This window comes from Diabrotica virgifera, chromosome 5 (genome assembly GCF_917563875.1).
Source record: "Diabrotica virgifera virgifera chromosome 5, PGI_DIABVI_V3a".
In the NCBI taxonomy this organism is placed as follows: Eukaryota; Metazoa; Arthropoda; class Insecta; order Coleoptera; family Chrysomelidae; genus Diabrotica; species Diabrotica virgifera.
Genome location: NC_065447.1, coordinates 170,012,386 through 170,033,092, shown reverse-complemented (window position 1 = coordinate 170,033,092; position 20,707 = coordinate 170,012,386). Strand labels below are relative to the sequence as shown.

General features: G+C 33.1%; 1 protein-coding gene across 1 annotated transcript in view; it reads left to right on the top strand.

Moving 5' to 3' along the window:
- LOC114330654 (histone-lysine N-methyltransferase ash1) overlaps nucleotides 1-20,707 on the top strand; it is a 337,142-nt gene that overhangs the window by 25,737 nt on the left and 290,698 nt on the right. Inside the window, exon 3 of the mRNA XM_050650513.1 lies at nucleotides 1,744-2,265. Coding sequence (XP_050506470.1) covers nucleotides 1,744-2,265 — 522 coding nt within the window. The remainder of the gene's footprint in view (nucleotides 1-1,743; nucleotides 2,266-20,707) is intronic.

Below are 20,707 nucleotides of genomic sequence, written 5' to 3'. Positions count from 1 at the left end.
GGTAAAGATTCCCGGACTCAACTGTATACATAATGTGTAATGATAGTTCTGTCTATTCTGTTGATTTTATGTTATTAAAACGTTTTTAATACTTGGCTTGGTCTGTGTCACGGACTCCGCAAATTTTGTAATCCATTTTAAAAATAGTTCTAGGCTACCTAGGTACCTGAAATTTTCAGAATAGCTTAGAATTAGCTAACAATGCAATATTTAACTGCTATTATACAGGGTGATTTATTAGTGGGGTAAAGCTCCGTATATCCGTTATAGTAATGGATAGCGATAAAAGTTAATAACAAGAATTGTAGCCAACTTTGACCAAAATTAGCAACTTACAAAATTAGTTAGAATGTTACAGGGTGTTCGATAACATAGTGGCAGATGAAAGTTATGTTTTTTTAAATAGAACACCCTGTATTTTAGTTTATATTCGAAATCTTCGCAACTTCTCCATTACAAAAATATAAAGGTTTGGTATGTTATACAGGGTATTTACAAAGTTATAACCAATTTTATATGAAAATCGTAACAAGTTTAACTCCCTGTATAAATAAAAATAAACACAACGGCAAATGCTTATTAATGCCATATTTTTTTTATTTATTGTCAAAATTTTCATAAATGATCGATGTCGCTAATTTTCTTTATATTGAATACAGGGTGAGTCAAAACGGAAGTACATTATTTTCTCAGTAATTTTAAATGAAACACCCTGTATTTTATATCACTATCGAAAAGTACCACTACCATACTTTAATTTTTATATAACATTCCCTATGTCTAAATTTATTAGTTTTCGAGATATTTTAATTTTTCAGAGCAAATTATTAATTACGGGTCTAAATCTTTCCAAATTTTAGGTAAGCCATGACTGAATTGTCTAAAACTGACAAATTACGATTACTGATTATATTATCAATCTGTAATCAAAGTTGGATACAATTTTGATTATTAACGTTTATTGCTATCTATTACTATAACGAATCTACGGCGCTTTACCCCACTAATCAATCACCCTGTATGGAGAAATCGATTTTTTGTATTTTACACTATTTTAAAAATGTGACTAATGCAATGATATTTTAAAATACGTTAATAAATCGATATCTACAAGTTGATGGTGCATCAGTGGTATTAGACTGCAGATCGAGAGTTCCCTAGTTCGAACACCGCTGTTGCGTATATATTTTTAATTTTTTCAATAAATAATTAAAAGTTGATCTACTTAAAATGCATATTTTATAAGTTAATTATTATATATAAATGTTATATATACACCATTTTAAGCAACCGTGGTAGTATCAAAAGTACTTTTTTATAAGAGTGTAATTTTTGGAATTATAATTTTAACAGTTAATACACCTACTAAAAATTCATATTTTATTCTTTCGAAGCATGTTGTGTCCTGTATATAACAAAACCGTGTTATTATAAAAAGTACTTTTTTATTACAGTGTAATTTTTGGAATTTTAAGCATTTTATATCATCAAATTATTTTATATTCTCTCCTATAAATAATAAAAACGTTTTATTATAAAAAAGTTCTTTTTTATTAAAGTGTAATTGTTTTTTTCTAACTAATTTTACAGATTTTTGTTCTGATCTGAGAAAATTCTGGACTTTGAAGAAAATTTATTTCTTGGGTTGTCATTTTAAGATACATACTTCAGTACCTCCAGTTGTAGACAAATATCTTTAAAGCTTAGATAATGTTCCAAAAACTAAATGAATGCTTTTTTTAGAATTCCACTGATGCCTCGCAAACATGTAGCCAATCAGACTCTTCAGATTCAGAAGACACTTCTACTTCAAGTCAAGGATCATCTTCACGCAGTGGACACAGCAGTCCAAGTCCGGAATTTTCAGTCACCAGTTCGCAAACAGGTCTGTGTTTAACTATTAGAAAGCAGAGTCCTACAGGTGACAAAAGTATGAACAAACAAAGCGAACAATCCAAAACAACTAGCAAATCAACTTCGTCCAGCTCAGACAGTGGTCCTTCAAGTGATTCGGACAGTGAGTCTGAAAAGAGCGATAAGAATAAAAAGGTTGAAGTTAAAAATGAGGCTAAAGTTGTATCTCCTGTTAAAGATAACGTTAAAAATGTTAGGGAAACTAGGAGGATGCCACTGAGGACTAGAGCGAGAGTTGCTGAAAAGAAAGAGGAGAAAGTTGTGAAGAATGTCAAGAAGGATGTTCCTGCGTCTAGTGGAGTCAAAACTAGTGCTTCTAAGGTCAAACCGAAGCCTAAAAGAACGAAAAAGGTAAGTAATTTTTTAAATGTCATTTAATTTATTAAACAAATTTTGCTATTTGGATAATGTATTAATGTTGTTCTGAATCTATTTTCTTGTGGCATTTTTGCAATTAACTAGTTTTGATGGGAAGTAAGCCACAATTTTACTAAAAAAATGGTGTTATTAACGTTTCGACTCCCAAATCGGGTCTCGTGGTCAAAATATAAAAAATATTAATGAATTAAACAAAAATGTTGCTTAGCAAAGAAATTCTTCTAATAATTTATTTAATCTGACTCATTTATATCGGCAATTCAGACATATATTATACATTTTAAAGTAGAAGACTTTAAAATGATATTGCCAGTATTTATGAGTTGCGTTCCTGGGACGACTTTATTGAAAGATAGTTCATTTGATTACATGAAATCAACCCCAACTCAAAAATATCCGTCACAAATAAATCATAACATGTGATCTGTCTTTAAAAAGGCAACCACATGCAATGGTGACAGTAAAATTCTCCCGCTAGAGATTCCATAGTAAATCATAGTAAACTCATAAATATTGGCAATATCATTTTAAAGTCTTCTACTTTAAAATGTATAATATATGTCTGAATTGCCGATATAAATGAGTCAGATTATAGTTATTTATGTACCAAGTCAGTAAAGTTACTCTTTATCGAACGAGTCTGATATTATGAGCAGAACGAGCGTTAGCAAGCGAGGCGAATAACAGACGAGTTCGATAAATAGTCTTTACTGACGTGGTGCATACAAAATTTTATCGCCAATCATAAAAAACATTAATATTTACTTAATTACATCCTAATGAAAAAAAGTGTGTGTACTTAGTACGCACGTAAGACGTTATACTTCTATTATTATAATTTCAACGAAATAAATATATTTTAAACAGTTTACTCGTATTTTTATTTAAATATTAAACCAATTTTACCACTTAAAATAAAATACCAAAAATTAAAAATACCGTTGATAGTTACGTGTGGTTACGTTATTGTTTTTGAAGTGTAGCCTTCCGCAGCGCAGTTGCTTTTCCCTGGATGAATAGTAGAAAATCTAAATAAATATATTTGCTAACAAATTATCATTAATATCTGTCACCGTCTTATATAAACTGCGCGTCATAGAAAACGGGCACCCTAAAAAATGGGTAATTTTTGAGGTTGCGTGTCTCCTAAACCTGTCGTCCGATTGAAGTGATTTGTTGAATATCTTATAGCCTTATTCTTTGCCAATATCCCTGTAATAATATTTTTGCTAAACATGTAAACTTTCATTGTATACCGGGTGTACGAATCAAACTGTGTTTTTTTCTCAAAGTTCGCAACACCCTGTGGAATGTGGAATATCCTAGCGTATGCACGCCAATAGTCGATATAAAATTCTTGATTGCAAGTCAAAAAATTCGCAATAACTATCTCTTAGAACCTACTAAATTTCATTTGCATATCTCAACCGGTTTTAGGGCAATAAAATAAATCGTCAGTTTGTAAAAAAAAATTCAACATCCCGTATCTCGTAAACGAAGCATTTGCGGAAAAAAGTTTATAAAGCAAACGGTCATTATTTTTTCATGCAGAATTGCCCCTTAAAGTTTGTCGCACTTATTCACAAACAACCTATAGTATAGGTTCCGTCATGGAGTGATATCCAGACCAGCCTACCTAATTTTAATGTCGCACAGATCAAGAAAATATCTGAGGATGAAGAAGAAGAAACCAAACTCTTTGACCAGTGGCAGTGTGTAAAGGAGATTGTGTCTGAAAACTTAACGGAATGGAACAGAGTGGACAAAACTAAAGTAAAAACTCCTGTTGAAGAGCGATGGAAGCAAATATTCGCAAGGCTTTATAGTAAGGATATTGCATACGATATTATTTTGAAAGTGGTTGAATTTGCTATGTGTTTGCCAGGAACTAGTGCTCCCGTAGAAAGAGTATTTTCCATCATGAACAACTTGTGGTCAAATGAGAAATCACGACTTCATATAACAACAATGAGTTCAATGTTGATGGTTCGAGTGAACTTTAAATACACCTGCGACCAATTTTACGAGATGCTCTTGAAAAACAAAGACGCATTGAGAAAAATAAGTAGTTCCCAAAAATACTTTTGGTATGAAAAAGAAAAAGAATCTGATGAACAGGCAGGACCCTCAAACTAAAAATAGGTTTAAAGTGGAAGTGGGCCATTTTTTGTTAGTGTAAGAAGAAACACGAATTTGCTATGATTTATAAGTTTTTAACCTTGTAGGTAATAAATAAGAAGAAACATAATAAACCAACCCATTTCCATGGAGTAACTACGATGTCCCGGTCTGAGCCAAACCATTTATGGCCACCCTACCTATACTGATGAAGAACATGACTAGTTGTTAAAGTACATAACTTTTGTATTATCCAACATAAGACAATGAATCAAAAACAGAATATTCAGAAAACCTGAAGCTATAGTCGGGATTTAATTTCAGTATTTTATAAAGGCTAGAATATTCTACAGGGTGTTGCGAACATTCAGAAAAAACACAATTTGATTCGTACACCCGGTATACAATGAAAATTTACCTGTTTAGCAAAAATATTATTACAGGGATATTGACAAATAATAAAACATATTTAAAAAATCACTTAAATCGGACAACAGGTTAAGGAGATACGCAACAACAAAAATATCCCATTTTTTAGGGTGCCCGTTTTCTATGACGCGCAGTGTATAATCGAATTAACAAAAACACAATTTCATAATATATTTACATGAATACAAAACTTTAAGATTTAGGAATTTTATTAATTTTAGAGGAAATAAAAATTTCGTTTGACAGTAATGACGATGACAGAATGCTTTTGCATGATGGCCGATTTCGATGTATAATCGATAGTTGTTCAAGTAATCAATATTGAATAAGTACCTAATAATTACTAAATCTGTAAAGTTTCGTTTTGTGTTTTATGAATATAATTGCAAAATACTGCAGAATTTCGCTTTCTGACATAAATTTAATTAATAATAGCGTAAATTTTGTACAATATTTTTAATAATTAAAGTAAATAAATTTTAAGTTCACTCAAATAAATAATCGATTACTGCCATCGACCGCTTACATTCAATCTCAGTTAATTTGATTAATCGCGGCAGGTAAAGTAAAATTCTTCTTTCAGTACAATAAAGTGTTACTTTACTGCCGTAAATGGCGTCAGATGAGTACAATAATGAATGACTTTAGTGACGGTTGGCGATAAAATAAATTATTAGAAGAATTTCTTTACTAAGCCACAACATTTTTATTTAAGTCATTAATATTTTTTCTATTTTGACAACGAGACTCGATTTGGGAGTCGAAACGTTAATAAAATCATTTTTTTAGTAAAATTGTGGCTTATTTCCCATCAAAACTAGTTAATTGATAATGTATTAATTTCGTTACTTAGGACAACATAAAAAAAGGAACAAAGCTAGATGCTCAAAGGATCGAAATTTAGTTAATGATTGATTACCAAATTATAATGAATTTCATCCTATAAAATTAGCATTTTACCCTTAATTTAGAAACACAGTCACATATCTGTTTTGTCATTACAGAGATGCTTTTAAAGATAAAACTTAAAAAATTATTTTAAATTGTATTAGTAGGTAACACTAAAGTAGTCACGATGTAAAAGTCACGAAAATATTTTTAACAATATGTATTTTAACTTGATCAAATAAAATCAGTAAAATCGCTCAATATTTTGTCCATTATTGTTAGTGATTCTAGTATAGATGCTGTTTCATTGAATGAGCATATTGATTGCAATCACAAGATTTATCGGATGAAAATATCGATGACAATGAACACGGTTCAAATGTTGACCACAAAAATATTCACAAGATAAAAAATATATATGTATGGTACAAATATACTTTGATGGTGTCAAACTGAGGGCCGATCCCCTCGTATAAAAAAAACATAACAATGACGAAAATTCCTATACTAAATAAAGAAATATGAACATTAATGCATTCACTCGCGATAAAATATTATTGCAAAACCTCCGGATTTTAAAGAACCACATGGATAAGTGTTTAAAAAAAACTTTATTTTTGGTTTTAAAAAAGTTTCTAGCATGGAAAGTAAGCAAGTTGAGCTCAAAATAAAGTTGGTCCCTTTTTTTGTAAAAAAAAAATCGTGAACATCACCCTCCAATTAGTATCCCAAATGAAATTAGTTGTTACCCCTTCACAAGTTACTTTACTTATGTGTTGTTTATAAATATGATCTGTAAGTTTCCTTGGTTCAAAGTGTTTATTTTTGAAAGAGCCTTAGTTTAAAGGGCTTGTACAAGTCACTAATAACGAGTGTATACAAATTTTGAACAGCCAAACCTTGGCTTGGTTTTACTTCAGAGGTGTGCACTAGTGATGTTGATTATAGTTACTTTCGAGTATTCGTCACAAATCGTTACTTTTGTATAAAGTAATCATTTACACTATTCGTTACTTTGATTACTATTATTACTTTTGTATTTGAGTACCGGTAATCATATCGAGAATCGTATTTCTCAGTAGGTAGGTATTTTGTATTGGCCATGAGCCGATGGGTAGAGGGGATTTGACAGCTTTCTCCAGCGCTGTTAGTGGCAGTTTTGTGCATTTATCTGATAAATTTAAATGGCGCGCCATGGGTAGAGGAGAGGGGATTTGACGGTTTTCGCCACAGCTGTTAGTGCAACGTTGCCACATTTAGTAGATTTCTACTTTTTTGGTAGATTTTTGATATTTTTTAAAAAATTCTAGTAGGCAATATTAGTTGATTTTTGGTATATTTCAACATTTTCTTATGACTAAAATAAAATTTGCTTTTTAATAGTATTTACCCCATTTCTAAATTAATTTTTAGACATTTTGTTACAATTTCCCAATGTCATTACCGAAAATAAGATTCAGGGGTGGGATTCTGTGTACAATCGCTAACACCAGGTTTGTTCCAACACGACCGAGAACCGTCAGGAAACGGTAACGATCCTGCGCAGTAAAGAAAATCCGTTCCAACAAAAATATGATCGTCATCGGATCGTCCTTCCCACTGTTCCAACAAGAATTGTGATCTTTCGGTGACGGTTTCGTGATGATCATTTCAGTAATCGGGCAAATGCATAATGTGCTGGTTGGACTGACTTGAGCACTAGGATTTAATTCTTTAAATTTTTTGAGCCTTTGACCGACTAAAAGCACACAAGCTGTCACCAACAAAAATGACAAATATATGATTACCGTCATGGGACGATAACTGGGCAATACAATTACGAACATGCGCACAACAAACGGTACAAGCAGTTTCGTGACGGTTTTTGGGCCGTCCAAAAGTTCATGTTGGAACAAACCTACCGCCGACCGCTTTCTATCAATGTCAATATATTTGAATTTTTAGTTTTAATTCAAATATTTTCTTGTTTTACAAGTGTCACTTCAGCATCAACTAGCAAAACTAGAAAATAATTCAATTAAAACTAAAAATTCAAATATTTTCACGACAATTGACATCGATAGAAAGCGAAGTGTAGATATCTACAGTGCACGGAATTTAGCCCCAGGACGTAGATGATGAATATTAAACAGAAATGAAACTGGATTCTGGTGTAACAAACTTGCAGATTTCAAGTAGCAGTGCAATCAGTACCTATTTCAGGTGTTATTGAAGAGTTCTGGTATTCGGTGGTCGGTGAGCCTGTTAGAAGCTAACGATGGAAAACTAAAATATCTAAGGCCCGGTCTTTTCACCTCCGAATAAAAGTTATTCGGAGGTTATTTGACAGATTTACATGTAATCTGCCGGATAAACTTCCTAATAAATATTTATTCGGAGGTGAAAAGACCGGGCCTAATTATAATATATGTAACTTTGCAAAACAACAAATGTTGTGTTTGCGTGTTTCTAATGTAAAATGCGAAATAATTGTTTGAAGAATGTGATCCAGATATGCAGATGTTAAAATCAGTGGATGACAAAATATTATATATAAATATTAAATATGAAACTGATAAAAATTAATTATAGTTGGTCATTTTGTTCCCCAGTTAAAATATAAAAAAGTTTGGTTTTTGTTTACAAACAGTCATATTAATTTCTAGTTAAACTCCCTCTGTGGCTCAGTAGTAAGAGCGCCTACTTTTGGATCGAAAGGTCCGAATGGTCGTGAGTTTGAATTTCACCAGGGTAGAGAATTTTTCGTTTATTATAAATTAATAAATGAAAATAGTTTCTATCCTTGGGGGATCGGTACCCACCGGAGGGACCGCAGACGTTCGGATACAATTAGCGTCTCTGCAAAGACAATGACATCGACTTTCCAAAGTAACAAGACACTTACTCAACACACACACTACACATAAAGTCTACTTTACACTACATGATTTATCACGTGATTTATCATATGATTTTGCCCATGACGAGCCGCATGACAATGCTTATGATAAAACACAATGCTTATGGCAAAATCATATGACAAATCACATAGTGTAAACATGTAAATTTTACTCCATGACCAAATCATATGACAAATCACATGATAAATCATGTAATGTAAAGTCGACTTAACACTAGCTACCTAATTGGTAAAATCCACTGTACCATCACCATGCCAATGCCCATTAGTTGTCGAGGCATTAGCTAAATAAAAAAAATTTCTAGTTAGTCAGCTGTTATTTTTATTATAAAAAGTCATAAATTATATACAAATATATTAATAAAGTTTTATAGTATATTTTAGTTTTTGATAAGTAGATTTTAGTAAGCTAAACTTACAGTAGATTTTCTAAATAAAATGTGGCAACGCTGTGTTAGTGGCAGTTGGCAGTTTTGTTTTGTGCATTTGATAAACTTCACAAACTGAAATGGCGGGTAATATGGGTTTTTCAAAAAAGAAAACAAGATATTGCAGCTGTTGTATTGATTCATGTAAAAATATTGAATATAACAGTACTGGATGCAGTTATTATATTCGGAAACATTGCGTACATGTCCTGTATCAACTAAATCCTTTCCTTTTTTGGTGTTGCTGATTGAAATTGGATATCATGGGAAATAAGACTGAATCCAGTATAATGTTTAATATCCATTTTGATAGAATTCAAACAAATTACAATTCATACAAATTGCAAATTTTAATAATCAAAGCAGTAAGCACACAAAAATAAACAGAGGTAACCTTTAAAATGTTAAATAATTCATATAAACTTATTCTTTTTCTCAATGGTCTCTTGCGTAAGCAGTCATCCAGTCTCACGAACTTATATATTAAATATTAAAATTATAATGAATAAAATAAAAAAACATAATTAATTTTACTATTAATTCTGTGTATTCGTTTAGTAATCAGGTTACAATAATATTTCAGTTCATAATTTGTGTCTTTCTAGATAAGTATCTATTTTTCTCGTTTTGTATATTTCACATACATAAATTTTATCAGAAAAGTATAAGTTTCAAACCGCGAGATAGCGCTACCGTCGAAACTCACAGCCAATAGGTATTCCGATATAGAGTCGGTCTAGACGGTCCAGTTGGCAAAGGCGCAGTCGATCGACAAGTTTAGTGGTTTGCTATCGATGGTTCGAGCCTCGGCCAGGTCAAGAAATTATTAAAAGGCCAAGGCCGTAGTATAAAACTCAATAGAGTCTACGGCTTGGTCTGGAATAAACTGGCGTCTGATCGGCCTATGGAGGAGCGGTACGGCAAGGGATAAGGGCTTGCGGCTTGGTGGTACTCCTCCATAGATCCCTACCGAAGGGCGTTGACGCCTAAGAACAGTGTATATATATATATATTCCGATATAACTACGACCTTCACCGATCTGTTTAAGGGATAAAAATGATTTGATTACTGTAATTACTTTTGTATTTGTGTACCGGTAATCATATCGAGAATCGTATTTCTCAGTAGGTAGGTATTTTGTATAGGTATTCCGATATACCAACGACCTTCACCTATCGATTTAAGGGATAAAAATGATTTGATTACTATGATTACTTTTGTTATTTTTGTATTTGAGTACCGGTAATCATATAGAGAATCTTATTTCTCAGTAGGTAGGTATTTTGTATAGGTATTCCGATATATCAACGACCTTCACCAATCTGTTTTTACTCGTTGGGATACGATTGGTAGAAAGTAATCAAGTGTACTGGTTATAGATACAATAGTGGTTACTCGCTCTGATACGATTGGTACGAAGTAACGAAGTAATCAAAGTAGATACAATAGTCGTTACTCGCTCTGATACGATTGGTATGAAGTAATCAGAGTAATCAAAGTAACGATTTGCCTCTCTGTATAGTAATCGTTGCTTTCGGTATTCGTAAGTAACGAGTACTTTGTAATGAATAGATACTTTTTCAACATCTCTAGTGTGCATGCTAGCTCTGCTGAGGAAGTCTCTAAGACAGAAACAGCTGTCCAGGGATTGTGCATCCCTCTGAATCGAAAACAAGCAAAAACCGTCTTTTTCTATTCTTACTCAGATTTGAGTACTAGGAAATTTCTTTCTGTCCTTTTCCTAGACGAATGAAAACGGAATGTGACTGCGTATAGTAGAGTCCTTTTCGTTTTCTATATTCGTCATCTGTTATCTTATAAATTGTAAAAGTCACAGATGTACCAGAAAGAATTTCCAACAAGAAAAGTTTTCAGATATAATTATTTACCATTTTAATTTTATTATAATGGTGGATTCTGTATCTGAAACTTTTAAGTTTATTTCAGGAAAGTGTTGTTGGCGATCAAAAACCATGATTTTGGTTTTGTTGTAGTTAACCATGAGTCCAAACTGAGCACTTTCTACCTCGAATTTTTTTAATAAGTTAGTCATTTCTTCTGGATTAGAAACTAGAAGTGTAGTATCGTCTGTAAAACGCCAGTAAAGCTGGCCACTCATGGTACTGTGATGTCATTCGACAAAATTGTCGATTATATCAATTCTGCAGTACTGCAGCAGACAAGCCAGTCTTTCTGTGGTAAAATTGTAACGATTTTGTTGGATGCACGGTCACACACGATCAAAATTTTTATCAATTAGTTGAATTCGACAAAATTGAACGACGACGCAGTATTGTGAGTGGCTGGCCTAAGATATCTTGACATCGCCTAGGTTCTGTGCGTTATGAACTCTGTATAGATTTACAATTTTTAGTGGAAATAGGCCACAATTTTACTTTAAAATTAAGTTTATTTGACGTTTCAATTTCCACTTCGGAAACCTTTATCAAAATAACAAAACTTCAGTAAATTAACAAATTTTATTTTTGTTTCTTATTACAAAATTCTTCTAAAAATATAATTTTATTTGACTCCTTCATATTGACAATGCATACACATACTATACATTTTAAAGTAGATGACTTTAAAATGATAGCATATGATTTGTGTTTAAAAAGATGTTTAAAAAATGGGCATTGATGACAGTAATCCCATATCCATCCCATAATAAATCATGAGAAAAAAACATGATACTACCCCGATAGGGTAAGTATGTATTTGCTCTTACATTTAGTTCACTTTCAAAAGTAAGATGTATAGATGATAAACAATAAGAGAAATAAAACGCATCCTGCGGCATCCTTGACATACTCCCTTCCATAAAGTGCATTCATCAAATAGGCATCTGTCCATTCGAATATATGAACTCCCAATTCGAATATACAACTCCCTAGTGCCTGCAAAATTCATAAATAATATTTTTTTTTATTTAATTTAAAAGTATTTTGCAATCTGTTGAGTGTCAACAATAAACAAAAGTAATGACATTGACTAAGGACAAGAAAGATTTTACCCACTGGTAAAATCAAAGTACAATTTTTATAAAGTTGTGTAGAAAATAATTACATTTTATAACTACTAACTAATTAGTTTAAAAGTTTACTCTAAATGGCAAGTCCAGTGGTTTGAACCTCTTTAACCTACGTTGTTCTTGGGAATTGTCTAGGAGGTTAAGTGCAAACTGGTTTTCATGACCCTTTAACTTGGCAATGTATGCAGCGCTACATTTTGTGATGACTTCTTGTACCATATTCATTTTGAGGTCTCGATGAATGATCCTGTTGTTGATGTACCAAGGTGCGCTAGTGATGGTTCTGAGGGTTTTTGATTGGAAGCGTTGGATGATTTCGATGTTGGAGTGACTGGCTGTGCCCCATAGTTCCAACCCATATGTCCAGATTGGCATAAGTGTTGCCTTATAGAGCAGCAATTTATTATCCAGAGATAGTCTTGATGAACGGCCCATTAACCAATACATATTTCTGAATTGGAGACCTAGTTGCTTTCTCTTGGTCCAGATATGTTTCCTCCATGTGAGACTTCTGTCCAAATGAATACCAAGATATTTTACCTCTTTGGCTGATGGTAATTGGTGATTGTTTAAAGTTACAGGAGGACAAGTTCCTCTTCGTGTTGTAAATGTAACATGAATAGATTTTCCTTCATTGACTTTAATTTTCCATTCCAAAAACCAATCTTGTATTCTGTCTAGATACGCTTGAAGGAGATTCGAGGCATAAATAGGGTCAGTGTGTGAGGCTAGGATTGCAGTATCGTCGGCAAATGTTCCTAGCATCATTTATTCTTCTGTAGGTGGTCTCTCCTCTAGTGGTTCCTGAAGAGTTGGGGGTATATCTGCGGTAAACAAGAGATACAAGGTAGGTCCCAGCACGCTCCCCTGTGGTACACCAGCTTTGATAGAATAGAGTTTGGAAATTGCATCTTGGTATTTAAGAAAATAACACCCACCTGACAAATATGACTCGAGAGGAATGTAAAAGCTGTGCGGTTATGTAGTGCAGTCACTGAAGGTGGATATGAGCTATAACCTCCGATTTCGTTGAACCTCCATCGATTTGCATGAAAATTGGTGAGTGGTTAGAAGATTTCTCAAGGAACAAAGGTGACATGGTGCCAACTTGCGCTTTTACCCTGGGGGTGGATGCCACCCCTCCTCGGGGGTGAAAATTATTTTATTAAAAATAACCCCACAATTCGATAGAGGGACAAATTATAAGCAAAATTTGTTATATAAAGTTATTAAAATAAATCAAAACTTTTTGAGTTATTAAAGATCGAAGATTTTAATTTTTCGTGAGAAAAATGCATGTTTTTAACCGATTTTTCATAAATAACTCAAAAACTATAAGCTTTTACAAAAAAGTTATTATTATCAAAATTGAGGCTAATAAAAAATCAAATAAACTCCTTACTAGAAAAACCTTTCTATGTTAACTAAAAGTAAGTTATAAGTAATTGAATATATATTTCTTTCGTCGAGTACCCAAATCTTAGTATTCAAGCTTAAATACCGGCCAAATTATGCATTCCATAACATAAACTTAATTAACATTTGTCAAAGTTCATAGAAATATCTATCAAATAAGCCCTCGAATAAGTTGATAGAATTAAAATTTATGCACCAAAAATGTTTCAAAATGTATCTTTAAAAAAATTTCCCCAAAAATGTTATTGTTTTTTTGTAAATAACTCCGTTAATTTTTAAGATATCAAGTTCACCTAAAAACTAGTTGAAAGTTGATTTCAAGAGCTATTAAAATATGTCGAAATTAGTCTTTTAAACCTCTCACTTTTTTAACAATAAAAGGTTAAATGGCCCCGGTTACATGGTTCTCGCAGCAAAATTGAAATTTTAAACGTTTCTATCTCGGTTATTTTTTACTCTACGGAAATAATAAAATGGGTAAAGTATTTTGAACAGAAAAAGGTAAAATTTAGTTATATATCATTTTTTACGTATATTGAGTATTTTTGGAGTTAATGTCAAAAGAAAATGAAAAGTACGATAATTTTAAAAATTCTGATTTTTTTAAATTGTATCTTTTTTCAAAAATATGCATTCTAAACCGGTGAAAATTTTTGAAATCATTAACTATGTTAACCTTAAGAAATTCTTGTGAGGATTACTACAAATTTTAATTTTTGTGGAAACGGGGTATGTTTTATTTTTCACTTTTTCCTAAAAAAATCGGAAGGTTTCTCTTATTTTCATCATAACTTGCTTAATTTTGATGCTATTAACTTCTACTGGAGATCATTTGATAGATACTTCGAAGTACTTTGACAAATGTTTAACAAATATATTATAATAATAATAATATCGTATGGCATTTTTGCCGGGGAGATCCTTTCGGATAGTTCCAGCGCCAATTACATCTTTAACCCTGTTTCAAGTAACTAGTGTCGATGTACACTAGCCCAGGGGGACCGACGGCTTAACGTACTCTCCGAGGCACGGTGAGACGGCTCGTGTCATTATTGGAAATGAAAATGGTTTGTCTTTGGCAGGGATCGAACCCACGTCTACTGGCGTATGAGGCCAGCGTTTATGCCGTTACCCACGGCCGCTCACAACAAATATATTCTATAAAATGCATAGTTTTCCCGTTATGTAAGCTTGAATACTTAGATTTGAGTACTCGTCGAAGAAAATGAACATTCAATTACCCATAACTCACTTCGAAATAACATTATGTTAGTTCTTTAAGTGGGGAGTGTATTAAATTTTTTATTACCTTTAGATTTAGTAATAATAGTTTTTTTTACAAAAGCTCATAGTTTTTGAGTAATACGTGAAAAACAGCTTTAAAACATGCATTTTTTTAAGAAAAAATAAAATTTTTGATATTCAATAACTCAAAAAGTATTGATTTATGTTAATAACTTTATATAACAAATTTTGCTTAGAAGTTGCCCTTCTATAGATTTCTGGTATTTTTTTTTATTAAAAAAATTTCACCCCCGAGAAGGGGTGGCATCCACCCCCAGGGTAAAAGCGCAAGTTGGCAACATGTCACCTTTGTTCCTTAAAGTATCTTCTAAGTACTCACGAATTTCCATGAAAATCGATAAAGGTTCAACGAAATCGGAGGTGAAAACCTTCAGTGACTCCACTAATGTCCTTTTTAGCTTGTGTAGGAGGCCTTCATCCCATACCTTGTCAAATGCTTGCCTAACGTCAAGAAATGCCGCTGAACAGTACCTTTTGGCCTCAAAATCAGCATTTATATGTTTTACCACTCTATGAACTTATTGGATTGTTGAGTGATGAGGCCGAAATCCAAACTGGTGGTCTGGAATTAGATTTTTGATCCAGGGTTAGAGTTTTTTTACTAGTAGTTTTTCGAAAACTTTAGACGTGATGGGCAAGAGGCTGATTGGCCTGTACGATGTAGTTTCTTCTTGAGGTTTCCCCGGTTTTAGAATGGTTATTATCTGAGACACTTTCCATTAATCAGGAAAGTAACCTAAGTTTAATATGGCATTGAATATAAACGTTATAAGTTTTATGCATTTGAGAAGTAATTCTTTCAACACTTTTCCACTGATCAAGTCGTACCCTGGAGATTTTCTATCGTTTAAATTATTAATAGCTAAGATGACTTCGGACGATTTAAATTTCGGAATAGGCAAACTCATTTGATATGGACTTTGAAGAAATGAGAATACGTCTACTTCCACAGGTGAATTCATTTGATTGGGAGTAAATTCTTCGGAGAAATACTCTGCAAAACAACTTGCTTTCTCTTGTGCACTACGAGCCCATTCTCTGTCCGATTTTCTGATTGGAGGTGAAGGTTTCTGGGGTTGTTTCAGTTTTCTCGTGGCTTTCCATAGCGAATAATCGCTATCTTTAGTGGAATCTAAATTTTCCAAGTAGTACTGAAGTGATTGGTTTTTGAGGTCTTCGAGCAGCTTTTTTAACTCCCTTGATGCACTATTGAATCTACACTTATCTGCAGGATCTCTGGTCTGTTGCTATCTTTTCCTCAATCTTCTCTTTAGCAAAATTTTTTCTTTGACTACTTGTGGGCAGTCATTTATTATGCGTTTATCTTGTATTGTTGGTGTTGCTTGCCAGGCCGCTGATTGGATATTTGTAGTTAGTTGTTCCTCAGCAAGAAAAAGGTCCTCTTTGGTTTTTAGTGGAATGTCTAGAGACACCTTGTTCTCCAGGAGAGATCTGAATTTTGGCCAGTGTGTGCGTCTGTTATGAAGTGAGGGGGACATTTCTTTAATAAGTACCTGGGTTCCAACTGAATAGTATAGACGAGTGATCAGAAGATAATTCGTAGCATGATGTAGCTTTTATATTAGACCTAGGGATGTTCTTAACTGCAGCAAAATCGACCAAATCGGGGATTTTATTTCTGTCCGAGGGCCAGTATGTTGGTTCGCCGGTTGATGCATAATCCATATTATTTGACTCTGTGATATTTAGGAGAACTCTACCTCTCGGAGTGATTTTGTCTTGATCCCCACCTGGTATGTTTGGCATTATAGTCCCCTGCTGCTATGAAGCGACTCCCAAGTGAATTTTAATAATCTTTAAATTGTTCGTTTGTGATAGAGTGTCGTGGGGGGCAATACAGCGCAGATATTGTAAGTGGTCCATCCCAGTCTTCAACCACAATATTGGTCGCTTGAATATGATTTGTTTGGTACTCGCCAGCATTATGATGTTTTATTGCATTTCTAACTATAATAGCAGAGCCTCCATGTGCGGATCCATCTGGATAATTAGTAGTATATATAGTATAGTTTGGAATTTTAAGGTAACTTTTTTGTGTAAAGTGAGTTTCGGATACTAGCAGTATATCTATTTTATGAAGGTGTAGAAAGTATTTGTTTTCCTGTGTATGTTGTGATAAGCCATTGGCGTTCCATGAAGCTAGTTTTAGAAACGCCGCCATCTTAGGGTTTTTTAGCAATGAAAGCGGTTAAGAGGTTTAACATTGTGCTCATTTGTTCTACCAATTGTTTGATCATATTTTTAAGTTCGAGCATGTCAGTGGATTGTTAAGGAATGGGAGCTGTATTTGATGGTATTTGATTACCAGCGGTTGCTACCTGAGCATAGGTTACATTCGGGACTACTAAGTGTTGGTTTGATTGGACAGGTTGACTTGTTGGTTTGCTTCTCAGTTGTGGAAATGCTCTTTTTTGCAGCTCTTTGTGGACTAAGCACCCACGATAGTTTGCTGGGTGATTTCCTTCACACAGCACGCATTTCACCTGGTTGTTTCTTTATTTGTAAGAGCACTGATCAGATCTGTGGTTACCCGCGCATTTAACACATCTTGGAGAAAGGTAGCAAAAATTTTTGGTGTGGCCGTAGCGCTGGCATTTTATGCACTGAGGTACTACACGCTTTTTATGTGGCGGTTCAAAAATTACTCTATAGTTCAACAATGAATCGATCTCATATATATCTTTGTTATTCTCGGCTTGTTTTAGTTCAACGTAGAACAGTGGTAATGGCTTTTTAGTACTTGATTGACAAATGTTATTGATGTTTATGACTTCGTGCCCTACGTTTTCGATTTCCGCCTTAATTTCGTTGATATCTGTAGATGGATGTACATTTCTTAGTACAACTCTGAATGAGCGATCTTCTTTGAGTTGGTAGGTATGAAATTCAGGTAGGTTTTTATTTTAAAAATCTATTAATCACAGAAATAAATAAGTACCATATTATTTATGAAATTCAGACAAAAATACTGAATTTCATAAATAAATAATATGGTACTTATTTATTTCTGTGATTAATAGATTTTTACAATAAAAATGTATGTATAACTAACGTGTGATCCAAAATTATTGTCACCATAGGTGGCTCTGAACGACAGAGACAGCTATACAGTGCATGTCTATTCTTAATTCAAATATACTTTCCAGTTTACGTCAACTTTGCTGTGTACATCAACTTAACAAGAAAAGTTAGGTTTTGTATAGATGTTGGTGGTGGACATATACAGTATACAGCATCTTGTTTGATTTTATTTATTATTGTTACTTATAATTTTGTTATTTCTTTTTATTTTTGATTAAAGTTCTGTGTTAAAGGTTTTTACTGATTTTTTACGTTTTATAATGTTAATCAAAATTAATTGATAAACCAATGATATAAATTCAGATTAAAACAAGACATACGTAATTTTTTGCACGGCTGGCTTGATCTCAATAATTGTGGATCGCTCGTTATAATTCCCTAATAGTGGATTTGACAGACCTAAAAACTCTGCTTGTATTTTATTGACTTCCAGATCTTATTACAACCACTTACTTGTTTCATTATAGATTGCATTAAATTTGTAATTAAGTTTATTACCTACATAATCGGCAAAAAAGACATTACTGTCGAATAACGTGATAGCAATTTTTCAGTTTTGGGGAAATAAAACAAGTCATTTGCATTTTATGACCCGCCATAATAAAGTGGTATGAGAAAAGTTTGAACTACCAGAAGAGATATTTCTCTCGCTATGATTTTTATTAAGGATCTTTATGGCGATAAGAAATATTTGATGTGGCGAATATGTGGGTTAATACATCGAGAAGAGAAATTTAGCAGTTTTTATAAACTGTAAATACCATAATATGTTGATGAAGAAAGGTACGAGAATGTCAAATCAAATAGGCGCACTGAGGAACAGAGTAGATTTTTATGTTACAACACGCTGAGAGAAAATTAATATTTTTATTTAAATGATTTTATTTGTCATTGCACATGTCACATGTTAGAACATTTTGTCTCCATATATGGTTATCAGTTTATCTATTAAAACATAATTGATATTTAATTATTTTGTACAATTGATTTTACATTTAGAACGCGCACTATTAAAGTCAAAATATCAACACTGAAGAAATTAAATAAAGATATCTACCGATCAATCAGAAAATACATAAGAGAAAACAATACAAGAGAAATAACTGAAGTTTTAAAGTTTTGAGGCGAAATACGGACCACATTAAGCAACAAAAATATGCACAGAATAAGAAACAGATGGAAACATTGCTACAGATAGAACCGAAATCCTCAATGTTGTCGAATCATTTTATCGCGAAATGTATGAGAGCATCAACGAAAGGCAAGATCAGCCCCTGCCCAAAATCACAAACCAGGGATAAAATTTAATGCCAGAAATAACACCATGTGAAGTCGAAAGGGTACTTTCAGAAATGAAAAATAACAAATTCCCTGGCAATGATGGAGTAGTGATCGAGGCGATCAAACAAGGTGGAAAAAAAATTATCCAGGCTTGGTCAAACTTTTCACCGAATGCATCTACCATGGAAAACCCCTTTTCAATGGAACAATGCAGTCATTGTTTTATTACGCAAGAAAGGAGACGGAACAAATCTAAAGAACTACCGTCCTAGCATTTTGATATCACACTATAAACTTTTCACAAAAATAAAAAAAAGACTGGACGCTAAGTTAGACTTCTATCAACCTAGAGAACAAGCTGGTGTCCTGGAATAAGATTATGAGATTAAGATTTTTATCAGTATCAGAAGATGAATTATATTAAATAATATCCAATATTGAACTGGGTCAAGATTGTGTAATATCGACTAACATTTACCTTGATTGTTTATTTAAATATTGAGTGTCGAATCCTTGAGCCACGGGCGCTGAATAAGCACCCGTGTATTTGTAACAATAACACACTTTGATGACACACCAACTTAAAATGAATTTTTTTCTTTTTTTTTTTTCAAAAAAAAAATTGAAATTACTAAGAATAAATCGTTAAAGATAATACAATAAAAACTGTAAACTAATGGAAAATTATTTGCACTAACTGTCATTACTTTTGACAGAATTGACATTGCCGAGTTAAGCCTCGTTGATTATTTTATTTGTGACATTCAGGTATGGTGTTAACATAAATGATTGGTTAAAGTCTTCGTGAACGAGATAAGCTGTCATTTCTCTTTATTAGCTGACCGGTGTGAAAGTGATGGGGGAAATTCCCCAGTTTGTTCATATAAGATTCCGGGGCATGACTAGGTGCAAGTCGCAGAAGACAGAGACATATGAAAAGAGCTGAGGGAGACCTATGTCCAGCAGTGGATTCCTACAGGTTGATGATGCTGAGTAGGAGTATTCTTTTTGTTTCTGCTGTATTTTATTTGGTATACCCATTCTTCCAAATCAGAGAATGCTTAGACATTGACATTATCATAATAAACTGCTTTATTTGCCTCTTTCCTTACACTCTCTTCATGGTTTCCGTAAAAATCTTCCATTTCATTTTCTGATTTGCTTATGTCTGGAGCGTGAACTGACATATGGAGTTTACTGTTTTTCATAAACAAGGCAATGTAATTTTTAAAATTTCTCGCACTAAAATACCCACTCCTGAGCATGCATAATCTCCTGTATCCAGAATGTGATCAAATTCACATTTAATATTTACGTATGCAGTAAATAATGTAATTGCATCAATGCCGTTTATTGGTTCATTAATAACTTTCTATCTTTCCCTCGTATATACATCCAATGTTTACAATGAAAGACTTCATTTCTTTTCATTTATTAAGAGTAACGCCATATACATACAAGCATTGTATCGTGCATAGTATGTTTGTTTTATTAATTCGAATCCACCCCTCCCAAAC